This window comes from Macaca mulatta, chromosome 1 (genome assembly GCF_049350105.2).
Source record: "Macaca mulatta isolate MMU2019108-1 chromosome 1, T2T-MMU8v2.0, whole genome shotgun sequence".
Taxonomy (NCBI): domain Eukaryota; kingdom Metazoa; phylum Chordata; class Mammalia; order Primates; family Cercopithecidae; genus Macaca; species Macaca mulatta.
In genome coordinates, this window is record NC_133406.1 from 70,766,009 (window position 1) to 70,784,459 (window position 18,451).

An 18,451-nucleotide genomic window follows, 5' to 3' on the forward strand; every position below is an offset into this window, starting at 1 on the left:
CCTGTGTTCCAGAAGCCTTTTTTTTTTTTTTAGGCGTTGCTTTCTGTATGTCTCCTCCATTATCTCTGTATCTCCTCCATTATCATAATGTACTTGTTTGACACCTCTTTTGATGGCAGACTCTATTCTTTTTTGAGAGTCTCACTCTGTTGCCCGGGTTGGAGTGTAGTGGGATGATCATGGCTCACTCTAGCCTTGACTTCACAGGCTCAAGCCATCCTCCCATCTCAGCCTCTCTAGTAGCTGGAACTATAGGTACATGCCCCCCTGCCTGACTAATTTTTGTAGTTTTTTAAGAGACAGGGTTTCACCATGTTGCCCAGACAGATCTTGAACTCCTGAGCTCAAGCGATCCAGCCGCCTCGGCCTCCCAAAGTGCTGGAATTACAGGCCTGAACCACCGTGCCTGGCCGACTCTGTCTTTTTAACTGTGTATTCTTGGTGCCTAGCATAGAGCCTGGACTATAGTAGGGATTTGAGGGTAGGCTGGAAGGAGGCAGCTCTTTGCTTTTCAAGTGTTGATTTTTAAATTAACATACAATAAAATTGACTTATTCTGTTGTATAATTCTTTGAATCTTAACACGAGTTTAAATTCATTTACCACCATAATCAAGAAACAGAAGTTTCATCATCCCAAAAAACTCCTTCATGCTATCTCTTTTTCATACCCTTCCCCCTACCCCTTATACCCTGGCAAGCAGTGATCTATCTCTACAACTATACTTCTGTCTTTTTGAGAATGTCATGTAAATAGAATCATACAGTATTTAGCCTTTTGAGACTGATAATTTGCCTATTTTTTTTCTTTGGGTTGTTTGTTTTCTTACTCTTGAGTTTTGAGAGTTCTTTATGTTCTGGGTATCTTTTTTGGGGGGTCAGATATGACATTTGCAAATGTTTTCTCCTGATCTAGAGCATATCTTTTCATTCTCTTAAGTACCTTTTTTTTTTTTTCCCTTTGGGACAGAGTCCCTCTGTTGTCCAGGCTGGAGTGCAGCGGCATGATCATGGCTCACTGTAGCCTTAACCTTCTGAGCTCAAGCAATCCTCCCACCTCTCAGTCTCCTGAGTGGCTGGGACTACAGGCATGTGCCATTGTGCCCGGCTAATTTTTGTATTTTTTTAAATAGAGACCCAGTTTCACCATGTTGCCCAGGCTGGTCTCAAACTCCTGGTCTCAAGCAATCTGCCTGCCTTGGCCTTCCAAAGTGCTGGGATTACAGATGTGCACCTGGCCTTTTTTTTTTTTTCAGAGATGGGGTCTCGCTGTGTTGCCAAGGCTGGAATGCAGTGACTATTTGCAGGTGTGATGATAGTGTGCAACAGCCTCGACCTCCTAGGCTCAAGCGATACCCACCTCAGCCTTCCAAGTAGCTACGACTACAGGTATGCCACTGCACCCAGACAGTATCTTTTGCAAAGCACAATTTGTAATTTTGGTGAAGTCCAGTTTATCAATTCTTTCTTTGGTGAACCATGCTTTTAGTGTCATACCTAAAATCTCTGCCCAACCTGAGGTTACAAATATTTTTCCCAATGTTTTCTTCTAGATAACTTACTGCTTTGCATTTTATATTTTGCTCTATGACCCATTTTGAGGTTTTTTTTTTTTTTTTGTGTAAGGTGTAAGGTTTGGGTGAAGGTTCTGTTTTTGCCCCTGGTTGTCCCATTGCAACAAAGCACCATTTGTTCAAGAGACTAACCTTTCTTCATTGAATTGCCTTTACTCCTTTGCCAAAAGTCAATTGACTATATATATATGTGTAAAGCTGTTTCCGGATTCTCTTATTTTGTTCCATACCATACTATATTGATTATTATAGCTTTATACTAAATCTTAAAATTAGACAATATTGTTTCTCCAATTTTATTCTTTTTCAGAATTATTTTGACTACTCTAGTTCCTTTGCTTTTTCATATATATTTTAGAATCAGTTTATCTATAGCTACAAAAAATCCTTTTGGGATTTGATTAGGAATGCATTAAATCTGTAGATCACTTTAGGGAAAAATGGACATCTTTTCTATGTTGAATCTTCAAATCTATGAACACAGTATGTCTTGCAATTTATTTGTGTTCTCTGATCTCTATCAGCATTTTGTAGTTTTGAGCAAATTGATTCTCTATATGTTTTGTTAGATTTATTCCTCACTATTTCGTATTTTTGTAGCTATTGTCAATAGTATTTTTAAAAATTTTGGTTTTGAGCTTTTCTTTGCTAGTATATAGAAATTTGGTTCATTTTTGTGTTGCCCTTATATCATGTTGACCTTTCAAACTGACTTACTAGTTCTAAGACTTTTTAGTAGAATTCTTGTTTTTTTCCTGCATAGACAATCTGTGTTGTCTGCCAAAAGGCATAGTTTTATTTATTCTTTCCAATGTGTATGTCTTTTATTTCTTTTCCTTGCTTTATTACACTGGCTAGGTACTTCTAGTCCACAGTCTTGAATAGGAGTGGTGAGAGTAGACTTCCTTGCCTTGTTCCTGATATTAGGAGGAAAGCATTCAGTCTTTTATCCTCTAGTATAATTTTCACAGTAGAGTTTTCGTATATGGGAGGCTGCATGTTTTATTTATTTTTATATATATTTTTTGAGACAGAGTCTCACTCTGTCATCCAGGCTGGAATGCAGTGGCGCTATCTCAGCTCACTGCAGCCTCCACCTTCTGGGTTCAAGTGAGTCTCCTGCTTCAGCCTCCCGAGTAGCTGGGATTACAGGCATGTGCCACCACACCCGGCTATTTTTTTTGTATTTTTGGTAGAGACAGGGTTTTGCCATGTTGGCCAGGCTGGTCTCCAACTCCTGGTCTCAGGTGATCCGCCCACCTCAGCCTCCCAAAGTGCTGGGATTACAGGCGTGGGCCACTGCGCCCAGCCTGCATGTTTTAATTTTTAGTTTTGTTAGCTTTTAAATTTTAAAGTAATATATAGTCATACACATTTCAAGCAATAATTTAAGTCACTTTAAAGGAAAAAAAAGAACCTACTGAATTTTAAATCCTTAACCTGTTAGGATTACTAACAAATGTCTGGTATTAAAGCAGTGGGAATTGTTAGATTTCAGTCGTTAAATCAGTAGCTTCTTGAAGATTTCTTGAATAAATACTTAGTTTTGGCTTAATCTGGAGATATTTTCAACAAACAAAATAATCATAAGGATATGGAGGGCAATAATGAAAGTTGTAAAATATATTTATGCTTAAAATTTTTCAAAACTGGCTCTCAAGGTGTCTTGTGTTTTCTAGAGTTTAGTTTTATTCTACTGTTCCTTTGTTTTTGACTTGTAATATTGTTTAGTAGAAAACTATCTAATATACCAAAAATTTCAATAAATGGAACTTAAAAAATGTAAATCATTCCGATTTCATCTTGTTTGTTGACAACTTGATCTCAGATATTAAGATTTTATGTTAAACTGCAAACTTTCTTTAACATTAAGGATTTTGATTTTCCTTGAACCTTGATTGGAAAATAGTTTAGAATATTGCTATAACTGGTAAAACTTGAGGTGAGAAAAATAACTTTAGCAAACATTATTGAGTATCTAGAGATAATTTGCAGTTTTAGCTTCTTTATTCTCCCTGAGATTTTGGGATTTTAATAATATAGAAAGCCACAACTCCTTACCGTCTTTGGCGGTTTGGACTTTTATAACAAGATACTGTAGACTAGATGGCTTCAACAATAGACGTTTATTTCCCACTGTTCTGAAGGCTGAAGGCTGGGAAGTCCAAGACCAAGATGCCAGCAGATTTCTTCCTGATTTGCATACAGCTGCCTTCTTGCTGTATGGTCTCATGGCTGAGAGAGATCATTGTCTTTTTCTTGTAAGGGCAGTAATCCCATCATGAAGGTCCCACCCTCATGACCTGATTACCTCTGGAAGGCCTCACATCCAAATCTATCACCTTGGGGATTAGAGTTTCAACATGAAATTCAGTATGAATTTTAGGGGGAACACAAACATTCAGTCTGTAGTACTTTTGACATAATGCTTTCATGAAAACTTGTTAGAAAGGTGAATGTCTAAAATTTGTCCCATGGACTTATCTATCTTATATGGGAGTTCTGTCACTCCAGAGAACTAAAAATTATAAAATGTCTAATTATGGTTTGTGTAGGTATTGCCTCTTGGGTCCAGACTGCCTGGCTGGTGGGTAATAACCAGCCCAAATATTCTTGCCATCCAGTGCCACCTGTGGCTCTGCAGGGAAAAGCGGGAGAGAGGAACTGAGATACAGGTGGTCGTGAAAGGGAGGTTGAGTTTGGTAAGGTAGCAATTGCCTGTGTGAGTTGGGTGCTTTGACCTTCTTTTCCTGCAAGACTTGTTTTTTGTTTTTAAATGTATGAAGTACAGTTTAAATATATCAGTGTATTTACATGAAAAGTATGGATTTTATGAAAGTTAATGTCTGAAAATCAGGACTGCTTGTATTATAGTGATGAATGTGCCACTTGGTGTACCTAATCACCACAAGGAGAAATATTCAGAATAGTGTAGCCTTCCATTTCTGCGTATTGTACTATTCCTGTCCCATATTCAGAGATTGATATCTTTGGAAAATGAAGAGTGGACATGTTTTCCATGTTTGATTATTTGTACCTTGACATTTAGTGTAATTACTAAGTATTACTTTTGTCACTTTTTTTTCTTAACTCTGCTACCCTAAACTAGCAGCTGAACAGTGATAGTGAAGTAGCCCTCAGAAGACTTGATTACAATACTTTGCTCATGAAAGTAGCTTCTTAAATTTTATATTTAACTTCTTATCAATACTGGTTTCTAAAGGGGCTTGTTTTATCTTTTTTTTTTCCTAGGAAATATTATAAGATTGAATAATTTTTGTAGTTTTGTTTTCTAGTACAGGTTGAGAATCCCTATTCTGAAAGTTTGAAATCCAAACTGCTCCAAAATCTGAAACTTTTTGAGTGTCAAAATGATGCTACAAATGTAAAATTTCACACTTGACATCATGTGATAGGTTGTAGTCATGCAAACAATTATTAAAAATACTGTATAAAATTACTTTTGGGCTATGTATATAAAAGTATATATGAAACAAATAAATTTTGTGTTTAGCCTTGGGTCATATCCCCAATATATTTCATGTATGTGCAAATATTCCAAAATCCAAAAAAAAAAAAATGAGACTAATCTGAAACAATTCTTGTCTCATGCATTTTGGAAAAAGGATATTCCACCTGTAGCTATTATTTGTTAGTCTTAACAAAGAATACAGCTTTTTGTATATGTCTGAGTTAACAGAGTGATTTCTAATCATCGTTATGGTGATAGTGGTAATCAGATAAGAGAGTGCTTTTGAATCTTTTTTTTTTTTTTTTTTTTGGACGGAGTCTCGTTCTGTCGCCAGGCTGGAGTACAGCGGTGTGATCTCGGCTTACTGCAACCTTCGCCTCCCGGGTTCAAGCCATTCTCCTGCCTCAGCCTCCCCAGCAGCTGGGACTGCAGGCACGCCCCACCACACCCAGCTAATTTTTGTATTTTTAGTAGAGACAGGGTTTCACCGTGTTGGCCAGGATGGTCTTGATCTCTTGACCTTGTGATCTGCCAGCCTCGGCCTCCCAAGGTGCTGGGATTACAGGTGAGCCACCGCACCTGGCCAAGACAGTGCTTTTGACTTTTAAGGAAACCTGGAGATATTTATTAAGAAGAAGATAGAATAAGTTAGCATACTGGAAACGATTTCAGAGACCCAGTGACAATGTGACCAGTTGATTGTTACGGAACTGACTTAGGCCAAGCCTCAAAGTCTGATCTTTGTTTTCAGAATAGGCAAGGGGGCTGACTTTGGGTCTTTTATTTTACTTTGGTTTAGTACTGAGCTGGCAGAACAAGCAGTTCATGGGCAGTGCCAACACCATTATTAAGACCCCATTCATTTTAGTTCCAAGCCCCTTGGTTTTTTTTCTGCTTTTCCAAAGTGGTTCTTCAATTTCTGTATTTTAGTTGACTTATAAGACACAGGGTTTACCTAACTGTAATGCCTATAGGCATTTTGTCAGAGATATTTTGTCAGGAATATTACCTGAATACTTGGAATTTCAATCTTGAGGAGAGCCAATTGACTTATGTTCTAGAGAGAGCACTTTGGAGTCATGGAGTTGTGAGATCTGGTCCTGCCTCTGTTATTTGATTGAGTCTATTTTCTAGGTCTTTGGTTATTTCATCTTACCAAGCATGGTTGTTGTGATTATTGAATAAAGTAGAGTATTTAATTTCTTAGCACAATAAGAGATAGTTACTTTTGCTGTGAGACATTGTTTTTCTAAATTCATAATTTGCTGTTCATGAACATAGGCAGATGGACTACAAAAATTGTGGTAGTATTTCTCTAGTGCTTCAAATTTTAGTAGGTGTTGTACTAAATAAATAATGAGATTGATAATAATAATAAATAACATAAAAATAAAAAGTTTATTGGCTAGATGTCTTTGGGAAATATTATGTATCTTCCTTTTGGGGATTTACTAGGCATATTAGTGTAGTAAAGGTTTGAAGAATTATTCTGTAAACAACATTCCCTTCTTAAACAGAGGTAAACTGAATTGATTATTAAGCCCTTCCTGTGAGATCACTGATTTTAAAGAATACTGGTATTCCATGTAACATGGTTTGTGAAGCACTGCTGTTGGGTAATACTTTTTAAAAATTTTTTGTATTTTTAGTAGAGGGTAAAGTAATACTTTTTAAGATGACTTGGTGATAAATTTCTAAAAAGCAAGAAGCTTTTCAAGATACATAGTACTAACTGAGTCCGTGGCAGTTAATGCTTGCAGTGGAAATTTGTGAACTTTATTTTTATTTTTATTTATTTATTTTGGGACGGAGTTTTACTGTCACCCAGGCTGGACTGCAGTGACGCGATCTTGGCTCTCTGCAACCTCCACCTCTCTGGTTCGAACAGTTCTAGTGCCTCAGCCTCCTGAGTAGTTGGGACTACAGGTGCGTGCCACCGCACCTGGCTCATTTTTATATTTTTGGTAGAGGCAGGGTTTCACCTTGTTGGCCCGGCTAGTCTTGAACTTGTGACCTCAGGTCATCCACCTGCCTTGGCCTCCCAGAATGTTGGGATTATAGGCGTGAGCCACTGGGCCTGGCCAAATTTGTGAACTTTTTTTTTTTTGAGACAATTTCGCCCTTGTTGCCCAGGCTGGAGTGCAATGGTGCGATGGGTTCAAGCGATTCTCCTGCCTCAGTCTCCCTAGTAGCTGGGATTATAGACGGATGCTGCAACACCTAGCTAATTTTTGTATTTTTAGTAGAGATGGGGTTTCACCATGTTGGTCAGGCTGGTCTCAAACTCCTGACTTCAGGTGATCCTCCCACCTTGGCCTCCCAAAGTGCTGAGATTACAGGCACGAGCCACCGTGCCCGGCCTTTGTGAACTTTTCTTTTTTTGAGATGGAGTCTCGCTCTTTTGCCCAGGCTGGAGTGCAGTGGTGTGATCTCAGCTCACTGCAAGCTCCGCCTCCCAGGTTCATGCCATTCTCCTGCCTCAGCCTCCTGAGTAGCTGGGACTACAGGCACCCGCCACCACGCCTGGCTAAGTTTTGTATTTTTAGTAGAGATGGGATTTCACCATCTTGGCCAGGCTGGTCTTGAACCCTTGACCTCGTGATCCACCCACCTCAGCCTCCCAAAGTGCTGGGATTACAGGCTTGAACCACCACACCCGGCCCTTTGTGAACTTTTAATGAAAACAATCACTGTTTTAAATTCCAACTTTTGTGGACTTTATTGGTTGAACTTTATGACAAACTCTCTTGAAATTTTTCCAGAGAAAAATTACTGAGTGCTAACTCAGTTTTATTCATTGTCAGTATGGTTATATTCTTCCCTCTGATTTCTGATTGATATTCTTATTTTTCATTAACTTTTCAGTCACGGAAGATAATTACACAGAAAGAATTGTTACTCATGGATGTTTGCACTCAATTCACATTATCCTAACCATTTTGTGGTTTTGGTTTCCATTTTGGGGGACACATTTGTAAAGTATTTAAATGAGATGACACATTTGGGAATACTGAATCCCTAATAGTGGGGTACTAAGTGGTTGAAGTTGATAATGTATTTGGGAAGTGATTGTATTTTTATAATGCAGTTGCATAAGAATCAGACCTAGTATATTCTCCATTGTACTGCAGTACCTGGCAGCAGAGTAGGCACTAATATGTGTTGAATGAATAGGTGAAATAAACAAAAACCTAATGGTGATGGAATTTTATGGAAATAAGTAAACTTCATTATTGCTGAAAATACCACAGATAAATAGAGGGAGGCAGTGTAATATAGTGGAAAGAGCACTAGACCAGGAGTCAGACAGTCGAGGATCTCATTCTGACTTTGAAGGTGAATAGCCATGTGACTTTAGACAGGACTCTGAACCACTTTGTTTTCTTATCTGTAAAAGGGGAAGTCATAATAACTACTCCTGCCTAACTCATAGGTCTTCTCAACAGAAAATGAAGTGATTCATTAATATAAAATTCTTTGCAAATGTAAATGTACAAAGTCAAGTTTTCCCTATGCCTAGCACAGTGCCTTGAACAGTATTAGCACAAATATAGACTGTTAATAATAAAAAGGAGGCTGAAATACAAGAGTTTAAAGCTGATTCTTGGAGTGCTCACAGAATACTAGGGGGCAGAAGGATGAAGAATAACCTGCAAAAGAGAAGCAAAAGCACCAGAGAGGAAAGAGGAATATCAGGAAAGTATAACCCTGTATTTTTAAGACACAATTTTCATTAAACTTTAGGCTTGTCAGGTAATACCTGAGTAGCTTTTGCTTTGATTTTCCAAACTCTGTCTAAATTTCCTCCTTCTTTGTGAAGTATTTGGTGGGCACAGAGTAGTTCCTTTTGTAAGCCTAAAATTAAAGACCTTCACTTAGATAGTTATACTTCAACTTTGATTTTCTGTATATTGCTTAATAATCATGAGTTACTTTTGTTACCGAAACACAGGGGTTCCGTCTAGGTTCTGCTGCTTGTCACACAGAAAGCAATCTCTGAGACAATGAGTATTGCTAAGGAAGCCGGCTTCAATCAGGTGCTGCAGCCAAGAAGATGTTCAGATCCATTTCCCTGACTGACTAAAATTAGGAGTTTATATAGCAGGGAGGAAATGTGATTATGTATGAGAAAACAGGAACTACGGAGGGTTAAGGAAGCCATCGTGACGGATGAAAGGTCTGGCATCTCATTGTTTGGATGCAGTGATCTGGTGAATTTCAGTTCATTTGATGCTGTAAAAGGAAAATAAATCTTGGGGCCCCCAAATCACTAAGCTAAAGGTAAAAGTCAAGTTGGGAACTGCTTAGGGCCAACCTGCCTCCCATTCTCTTCAAATTCACCCCTCGGCTCACTGAGATAACAATACATACCAGATTGCCTCATTTGGAGGGACTAATCAGAGACTCAAAAGAATACAGCCATTTGTCTTTTATCTACCTGTGACCTGAAAGCTCCCTCCCTACGTCGAGTTGTCCCACCTTCACCTCGAGTTGTCCCACCTTTCTGGACTGAACCAGTGTATATCTTACACATATTTATTCATGTCTTATGTCTCCCTAAAATGTATAAAATCAAGCTGTGCCCCTACCACCTTGGGCACATATTGTCAGGATCTCCTGAGGCTGTGTTATGGGCGCAGGTCCTCAACCTTGGCAAAATAAACTTTCTAAATTAACTAAGACCTGTCTCAGATTTTCGGGATTCACAATGTTAATACTTTTTAAGAAGCCTGAAGGCCCTTTCCTGAAGGTAACTCTGATAAAACAAATGTTAAGTTTCAAGCTTTAATACCAGAAGGGTCAGTTTCCATGTTTATCCAAAAAAACCTGTCCGTGGGACTGTTGGGTCAGTTTTACTTTTATTATCAAGAAGATCATTAAAAGTCTTACATCACTAAACCATGACTGGTTGACTGCTTTTGGGATGCCACTTTGCTCTGCAGAGGGAGGATGCAGTGTCATGGGAAGGATCTAGGATGAAGTGTTTCCCAATCTGTTGCTTAGCACACTACTGTTCCCTGAGGTATGGAAATACATTTGGGAAATACACCCTCCTCCGCTCTGCACTTCCCTCCCACCCCACCACTGTTACCACTAGATTGTGAACTCCAGGAAGGAGGGGACTTGCTCACCAATGTAATTCAGCACATAGATGTATGTAAACCACTAAGAGGACAGCTGAGAAGTAATAATCAAATTTGTTATTTCTGATAAGATGATTTTAATATTATGGCTGTTGTTAGGGGATGGCTAATGTGTTTTTGTTTGTGCAGTACACATGTATTTGATTTCCAGGACTGGCTCATCTGAAGAACACCCAAAATGCGATACTTCTAATATGTACACCAAACTAAGAAATAAGTTCTTCCGTCTCAAAAAGATCATTTGCTTCTATTAAGGAAGATTATTTAAAATAGTTAAGATACCTTAATATATTTATAAATTCAGGAAATGTATTAAATTGAGAAAAACATAAATTGTGAAATTTTAAGTACATTTGAATAGATCTTCCTGTGAATGATCATTTGTTATTTTTGGTGGATGGATTATTAGTGGATTGGTTATCCATGACTTTTCTTCTCAATACATTTCATAAAAATGTAAGGAAACGGCGGGGCACAGTGGCTCACGCCTATAATCCCAGCACTTTGGGAGGCTGAAGCAGGTGGATCATGAGGACAAGAGATCGAGACCATCCTGGCCAACATGGGGAAACCCTGTCTCTACTAAAAATACAAAAATTAGCTGGGCATGGTGGCACATACCTGTAGTCCTAGCTACTTGGGAGGCTGAGGCGGGAGAATCGCTTGAACACAGGAGGCGGAGGTTGCAGTGAGCTGAGATCACACCACTGCACTCCCCAGCTTGGGCGACAGAGTGAGACTCTGTCTCAGAAAAAAAAAAAAAGAAAGAAATGCTTATAAGAAGCAAAATTAGTCATACTATGTGAAATACTATACTTTTAGAAAGGTGTGTGTGAGGGGACAGGCTGGTATTTGAAAGTAATAGTTAAAATCAAATATTTGAATAATATATAGTTGTTAGTTACCTGTTGTGGTCTCTAATATTAAATCTGTGTTGTCTAATTTGGTAGCCATTAACCACCTGTAGCTATTTTGATTTAAATTTAAATTAAGGCCTGCAGTGGCTCACACCTATAATCCTAGCACTGTGGGAGGCTGAGGTGGGAGGATTGCTTGAGCCCAGGAATTTGAGACCAGCCTGGGCAACATAGGCAGACCCCCATCTCTACCAAAAAAAAAAAAAAAATGTGTGTGTGTGTATATGTATGTGTATGCGTGTGTATGCGGACTGTGGTGGTGTGTGCCTGTAGTTCCAACTACACAAGAGGCTGAGGTGGGAGGATCAGTTGAGTCCAGGAGTTTGAGGCTGCAGTGAGCTGTGATCCTGCCATGGCACTGTAGCCTGGGTGAGAGAGTGAGACCCTGTCTCTTTAAAAAAAAGTTTTTTTTGAATTAATTTAAATGAAATAAAATTAATGTAGTTTCTCAAAGTAGCCATATTTCATGGGCTCAGTAGCCACACACATGTGGCTAGTCGTGGCGGTGTTGAACACTGCAAATAGAGAACATTTTTTTCCATTATCACAGAAAGTTCTATTGCATAGCAGTGTTGTATAAATTAATGAAAATTGCTACAAGATTTCACCAACTTTATATATTCTGAAAGTTGGAGAATAGAGCACAAGATACTTGTTCTCCGGAATTCTTAGGTGGGACCTTTTACAATGGTTAACCTGTCTGGTAGGGGACAGAGGAAACTTTTAAATTATAGAGTTCTTGCTATGTTCTTATTTGTTGTTCACAACAGCCAGGCCAGGCAGTTAGTATTATCTCCATTTCATAGATGAGATCAAACCTGTAAGTGGAGGAACTGTAATTTGAACCAAGGTTTGTCTGAGTGTAAATCCTCCATTTTTTGTTCTTGTTTTGGACTTTAGGGGTGGTGCTGAATGGATTCTAATCCCTAGTTCGTGGTGTATTGTCATTGGCTATCAAAGACCCTTTTCTTCCTCACACTCATAGGCAACCATTTTAATGCATGTTTGATTTATCTTTTTAAAAAATTTTTTTTAAAGTGAAAGCAAGTTTATTAAGAAAGCAAGGGAATAAAGAATGGCTACTCCATAGGCAGAAAAGCCCGATTTATCTTTTTGTTTATTTTTGCAAGATACACCATTGTAGCTTCAAAATTGTTAATTTCACACTTACATGGATGGTACTGTGTTATATAATCTGAGATTTTCCTAGTTTAGGATGCTGTTCGATGATTTAAACACCTAGCCTTTTCAAAAGTTTTGTGAAAAAAATCATTTTACCTGGTGTTAGACTTTTTGGCCTTTGTAATCAGAGAAGTCTGAAAGAATCTCCTGTTTTCCTCTTTGCTTAGGGAGTATTGATAGAAGGATTATTTGTCCCTGAATATTTGTAAATAATTTATATTACTTTTGTTTTCTTCATCATTAGGCAGCTAGTAATTACTTCTCATACTTTTCACATGGTGTGTCTGAGCATTGTAGCTGCTTTTTTTTTTTTTTTTTTTTTTTTTTTTGAGACAGAGTCTCGCTCTGTCGCCCAGGCTGGAGTGCAGTGGCGCAATCTCGGCTCACTGCAAGCTCCGCCTCCCAGGTTCACGCCATTCTCCTGCCTCAGCCTCCCGAGTAGCTGGGACTACAGGCGCCCGCCCCTGCGCCCGGCTAATTTTTTCTATTTTTAGTAGAGACGGGGTTTCACCATGGTCTCGATCTCCTGACCTTGTGATCCGCCCACCTCGGCCTCCCAAAGTGCTGGGATTACAGGCGTGAGCCACCACGCCCGGCCGTAGCTGCTTTTTTTTAATTGAAATTTTTATTGTGCTAATTGTAGATTCATATACAGTTGTAAGAAATAATGTAGAGAGATTCCTTGTACACTTTGCCCAAATGCAGCTGCTTTTTATGCTTCTAATTTGTATGTAGGCTTGCTGGGAAGGGGAGATGTAAACAACCTTGTTAGAATTATGTTAATTAAGAGTAAAGGCCGGACACTTTTTCTTGAAGAATATAGTGAATATATGAACTTTAGCATGTGGACTTACTTTTAGCTGCTTTTTTGCTTAATTTTTAGTATTGTTAAAATAACATTTTTAGCCAAATTAAATTTAAAGAGTTTAATTGAGCAAAGAATGATTCACAAATTGGTCAGTCTCCTCAGTCAGTGTAGGTCCAGAGAGACTCCAGCACAGCCACGTGGTGGAAAATTTATGAACAGAAAAAGGAAAGTGATGTACAGAAACCGAAACTGAAACAGCTGCATTCGTTCCAACTAAACATTTGCCTTATTTGAACACCGTTCGAACAGTTGGCCCCCTTCGGCCAAAACTTGGTGATTGGCACCAGAGTAGGTTACTGTCTTTTTACACATCTATTTACATATCTGTTTCTCTGTTCATTATGTACAGAGAAACTTTTAGGCCAAACTTAAAATATGTAGCCTAAGGGAGGTAACTGGATTTCACAGTATGTATTTCAGATAGTGAAGTTATTATATAGCTGAGTTTTGGATAAATGATACAGTTTTTTTTTTTTTTTTAAAGTAAATTGAATTTTTCATACAAATACTATTGCAGGTTAATTATACAAATATGAAATCTTAAATTTTGATAATGATTAGAGATTTCTATGTATGTTTTGTTTTAGGTTGTTTCTCGAAGAAATCCAGAGGATGTCCAGGAGGTAACATTTATATGCAGATTTTATTTTATGTATTTGATAAAAATTTAACTAAATGCTTTTTTGAGAAGATCGCCTGAATCATTTATACATCAATCTCTTTTTTTCTGAGACGGAGTTTTGCTCTTGTTGCTCAGGCTGGAGTGCAGTGGCGCGATCTCAGCTCACTGCAACCTCCACCTCCCAGGTTCAAGTGATTCTCCTGCCTCAGCCTCCTGAGTAGCTGGGATTACAGGCATCTGCCACCACGCCCAGCTATTTTTGTATTTTTAGTAGAGACGGGGTTTCACCATGTTGGCCAGGTTGTTCTTGAACTCCTGACCTCAGGTGATCCACCCGCTTGGCCTCCCAAAGTGCTGGGATTACAAATGTGAGCCACTGTGCCCGGCCTGTACATCAGTCTTTATATGTTTGCGTGAGGATTGTCTTCAGTTCACAAAACAGTAGCTGAAGTGTCCTATTTGAGACCTACTAAAGTGTTAAGTTTTAGTAGGTGTTAAGTTATATAAATAAGAATTTAATGAATTATGGTGCTGTTTACTAAGTGATAATTGTTCTGGTAACTGGTGTTTACAAGATGTCAGTATCACTCACGGGTCCCTATTTACCCATTTCAAGATCATAATGCCTGTGTGATAAAAAGTATTTGGTAACTAATACTTATTTTAAAGATTCTAACAGTAAATTATGGGTCTCCAACTACTTTCACTTTTATGTTGAATTGACATGTTGACATCTTGGAAAACTGCTTTAGGCATAGATGTTTCTTTTTTTAAAACTTTTTAAGTTAGTACTTTTGCAGATTCTTCTATGCATTTTTTCCTTCTTTCTATAGTGATACCAACCTGTTATGTTTTGCTTAAAATTGTGGAATTCTCTATTTGTATTTACTTTGCACTTGTTGTACATCTTTAGGAATCCTTACCGAGGAACTTGCTGCATTGAATGTTTCTTGATTTACTTTCATTTTAGTCCCTGCTCATTTTCACTAAGACTAGAAGGAAATATATTGGAATTTTTTCCCCTTCCCTAATGTGTTTAAAACAGATACTTTAAGTTTACAGTGCTGATTCTGCAACAGTGTTTTTTTTTTTTCCACAATTAAATATGAATGTCTTTGGGTGGTAGGTTCTTTGTGTTTAGCCACAGGTCTCACTACTCTACAGAAAATACCTGGCTTGATTCATACATTTAAGGTGACTGTTTGGTACTGGTTGGTATGAGTGTGTGGCCCCAGGTTTAGATAATATTTAATGTTTTTTTTTTGTTTTTCTTTTTTTTTTTTTTTTTTGAGACGGAGTCTCGCTGTGTCGCCCAGGCTGGAGTGCAGTGGCACAATCACTGCAAGCTTCACCTCCTGGGTTCACACCGTTCTCCTGCATCAGCCTCCCAGGTAGCTGGGACTACAGGCGCCCGCCATCACGCCCGGCTAATTTTTTGTATTTTTAGTAGAGACAGGGTTTACACCATGTTAGCCAGGATGGTCTTGATCTCCTGACCTCGTGATCTACCCACCTTGGCCTCCCAAAGTGCTGGCGTTACAAGTGTGAGCCGCCGCGCCCGGCCGATATTTACATTTTATACGTTATCATTTCTGGCTATGTCTGATTTCATAGTTGTTTTTGTCCTATGATTTAAAACAGATATATTTTTATACAAAAATTAGCTGGGCATGGTGGCAGGTGCCTGTAATCCCAGCTACTTGGGAGGCTGAGGCAGGAGAATTGCTTGAACCTGGGAGGCAAAGGTTGCAGTGAGCTGAGATCGCATCTCTGTACTCCAGCCTGAGCGACAGAGCGAGATTCTGTCTCAAAAAAAATAAAATAACATAAAATAAAATAAAATAAAATAAAATAAATAAATAAATAAATAAATAAATAAATAAATAAAAAGAAAAGATTTAATACGATTTTCCTGAATTTTCCTGATGGGTTTTAAGACAATTCCTTCTCCATCAGGAAACAGGAAGAATATTGTAATATGGTTATTTTGAAAGAAATATATATATATATATGTAGCAGTGAAAGTAATTTGCACTGTTGATTAAAGTACTTTTCTGTCTTGTATCAATTGATGAGTGTGAACTATTCTTTAGATTTCTAGTTTACAACTCTTAAAATTGAAAATGGGTGTATTTCCTTTGAATGCATTGTCTGATTGCTGTGCTGTAGTTTGTAGCTTGATGTTCCCATTTTCCAGGGAGAATCCTGAACCAACCTATCCATGAACATACTCTCTGCCATTTTCTTAGTCCTTTTTTCGGGAAAACTCTTTTATAATAACAACTGTTGGTGAACCTTTCATCAGAAAACTCTTGTAAGTGTCTTTTAGTTAGACAATTGCATGGTTCTTTGTTAGAAGTGGTATAAATTTTTAAAAGTCTTCAATTTAGTTGGCTTCTGAAAATATAGAATGATCTTGAAATTATAACAGCACTTTTTTTAGTTTCCCATTTAGTATATTTAAACATTGGAATTCTCATTTGGGAGAGGAATTCACCACGTGGAGTTTGTTTTTCACTTCCTTTCACTTTCCCTCTCCATTAACTTATTCATGTGTTACTGCTTTAGACTATAGTAAGGCTTCACAAGGGCTAGTGAGGACTAGATGTACTGATAGTTCAACCAAATGTAGGGCTAGTAATACACTAGCCTTATAAAATGGGAGAAATTTTGTTTTCTTTTATCTATACCTTGGCACATGCCACCACATATCACTGTTTTCTTCCTAAGAATGCTGAACAATCTGTGGCCTCTCATTCAGTAGATTGTGTAGAACGTGAATAGACAGCAGAAAAGTGAAGAAGAGATGGTTTTGCTCCCCCTCACCCTTTTTTAAACAAATTAACCTACACCTGTTTCTTTCTACAGGTAGGGTATTTCACTGGTGAAATTTGGGGAAGGAAAAGAACTGAAATAGGACTTTCTATGTATTATGTCAGAAATCTCTAACTTTTAAATCCTTTTTAAAAAAATAGTTTTATTATTTATTTATTATTTTTATTTATTTATTTCTTGAGATGGAGTCTCACTCTGTCACCCAGGCTGGAGTGCAGTGGCGTGATTTCGGCTCACTGCGACCTCTGCCTCCCAGGCTCAAGTGATTCTCCTGCCTCAGCCTCCTGAATAGCTGGGACTACAGGCACCCGCCACCATGCCTGGCTGATTTTTGTATTTTTAGTAGAGACGGGTTTTTACCATGTTGGCCAGGCTGGTCTCAAACTGCTGACCTCAGGTGATCTCGGCCTCCCAAAATGCTGTGATTACAAGCGTGAGAAAAAATCATTTTAGAAAATAAGTACACACTTACATATCAATGAAATATATCAAGGGAAAGGAAAGGCTCTTGAAAAGAGGGAAAAGAAAATTCGTAAGCAAATAGTATGGTAGTGCTGTTGATTGTAAGAAGAGATAATCCAGCAAATTTTAAATATTAATACTATGCGAGAGTGAAAAGGACAAAGTTAATTCAGTTGGTGGTTCTGTAAAATACAGGAATCTAAAAGGTTTTTGGTGTTATTAAGTGTAATTATCTGAAAAGGAAACATTTATATAAAAAATATTTAAGGGAATGTTTTTAATGAAAATTAAGCTTTTATTAAATTTGTATTTTTTATATGGTTATCACTGAATTAATATATCATTGAGACATTTTCTTCAGAGTGATTTTAATAAATAAGGAATTTGTGGAGACTTGGTTCAGTAAAGAAATAGGTGTTATAGACCTATTTTTCCCGATGGGAAAGTACTGAACATTAAATAGAGAAAATAATTTCTATATGTGTCTTTGAGGACTTTGTGTGGTCCAGATATGAACATCACTACTTGCTGTTGTAGTGGAAGTATACTTTTGTTCACTTTTGTATTTTGAAGATTTCTGGAAACTTCGAAACTCAGAAGGAGTAAGAAGACAAGGAGGCAGTGGATGTGACATTTTGCGATGCTGTTAGGTATTTTGGTTCTGCAGCCATAGGGTTGAGAAGAAGGAATATGAGAGTGAATAAATTAGGGCATGGTGAAGAAACACAGATTCTCATTTGGGGGTTCTAATTCTTGCTCTGACAGACTATCTACTGGTTCATATACCATGGTATTTTAATAATTATAATGATTAAATTGTTGAATTTTGCTCCTTACATTTCTCTTGCAGTATTTAAAAAAGACCTTAACTAGAATAAAACATTTATCTGCAAATCTAATTGTTTCCATGAGCTACAGTCTTTTGAATAACTTTCATGTCCAGGTCTTAATGACCTTAACCTTATGTAATGTCCAGTTTATAATGACATTTACTTTATATAAGGTACTGCTTACATAAGCCCATCAACCATTTCTCCTTTAATTCATTGGCAATGTAGTATGATTGTAATTTGATATATTTTAAAAATATAAAAATAACAATTTTTTGTTCCCATCATGTCATTGTTAGAATCCTCACATCTCATTGCACATGCTGAGAAACCTTTCCTGAGTGATTACTGCCTATCTGCTACTGATCTTTTAATCTACGGGTTAATAGGTCCTGCTCAGTTCTTGCTCTTCAACCCTAAACCTGTCTATCTCATTGAATAGCTCCAAGCAGCTCCCTCACGAACTCCTAAGTTAAATGTGTTGAAAATTAAACCTCTTTCTTGCCTTGGAACTGCTGCTGCTTCCTTGCTGTTCACTTCAGGGCA

General features: G+C 37.9%; 1 protein-coding gene across 50 annotated transcripts in view; it reads left to right on the top strand.

Annotated features, from left to right (window-relative positions):
* Positions 1–18,451, top strand: part of RPS6KC1 (ribosomal protein S6 kinase C1) — a 212,996-nt gene that overhangs the window by 5,583 nt on the left and 188,962 nt on the right. For 14 of the 50 annotated variants that reach the window (XR_013395090.1, XM_077937629.1, XM_077937579.1 and 11 more), the window contains exon 2: positions 13,744–13,779. The exons of 7 other annotated variants lie outside the window; for them this stretch is intronic. Coding sequence is in view for 6 of the 43 variants with exons in the window: in XM_015116405.3 (XP_014971891.3) it covers positions 13,744–13,779 (36 nt within the window). In the remaining 37 variants the exon portion in view is untranslated. Of the gene's footprint in view, positions 1–1,255; positions 1,389–13,333; positions 13,445–13,743; positions 13,780–15,975; positions 16,093–18,451 lie in introns of those variants that run through there. 29 more of the 50 variants (XM_077937582.1, XM_077937595.1, XM_077937635.1 and 26 more) reach the window with 7 other exon arrangements.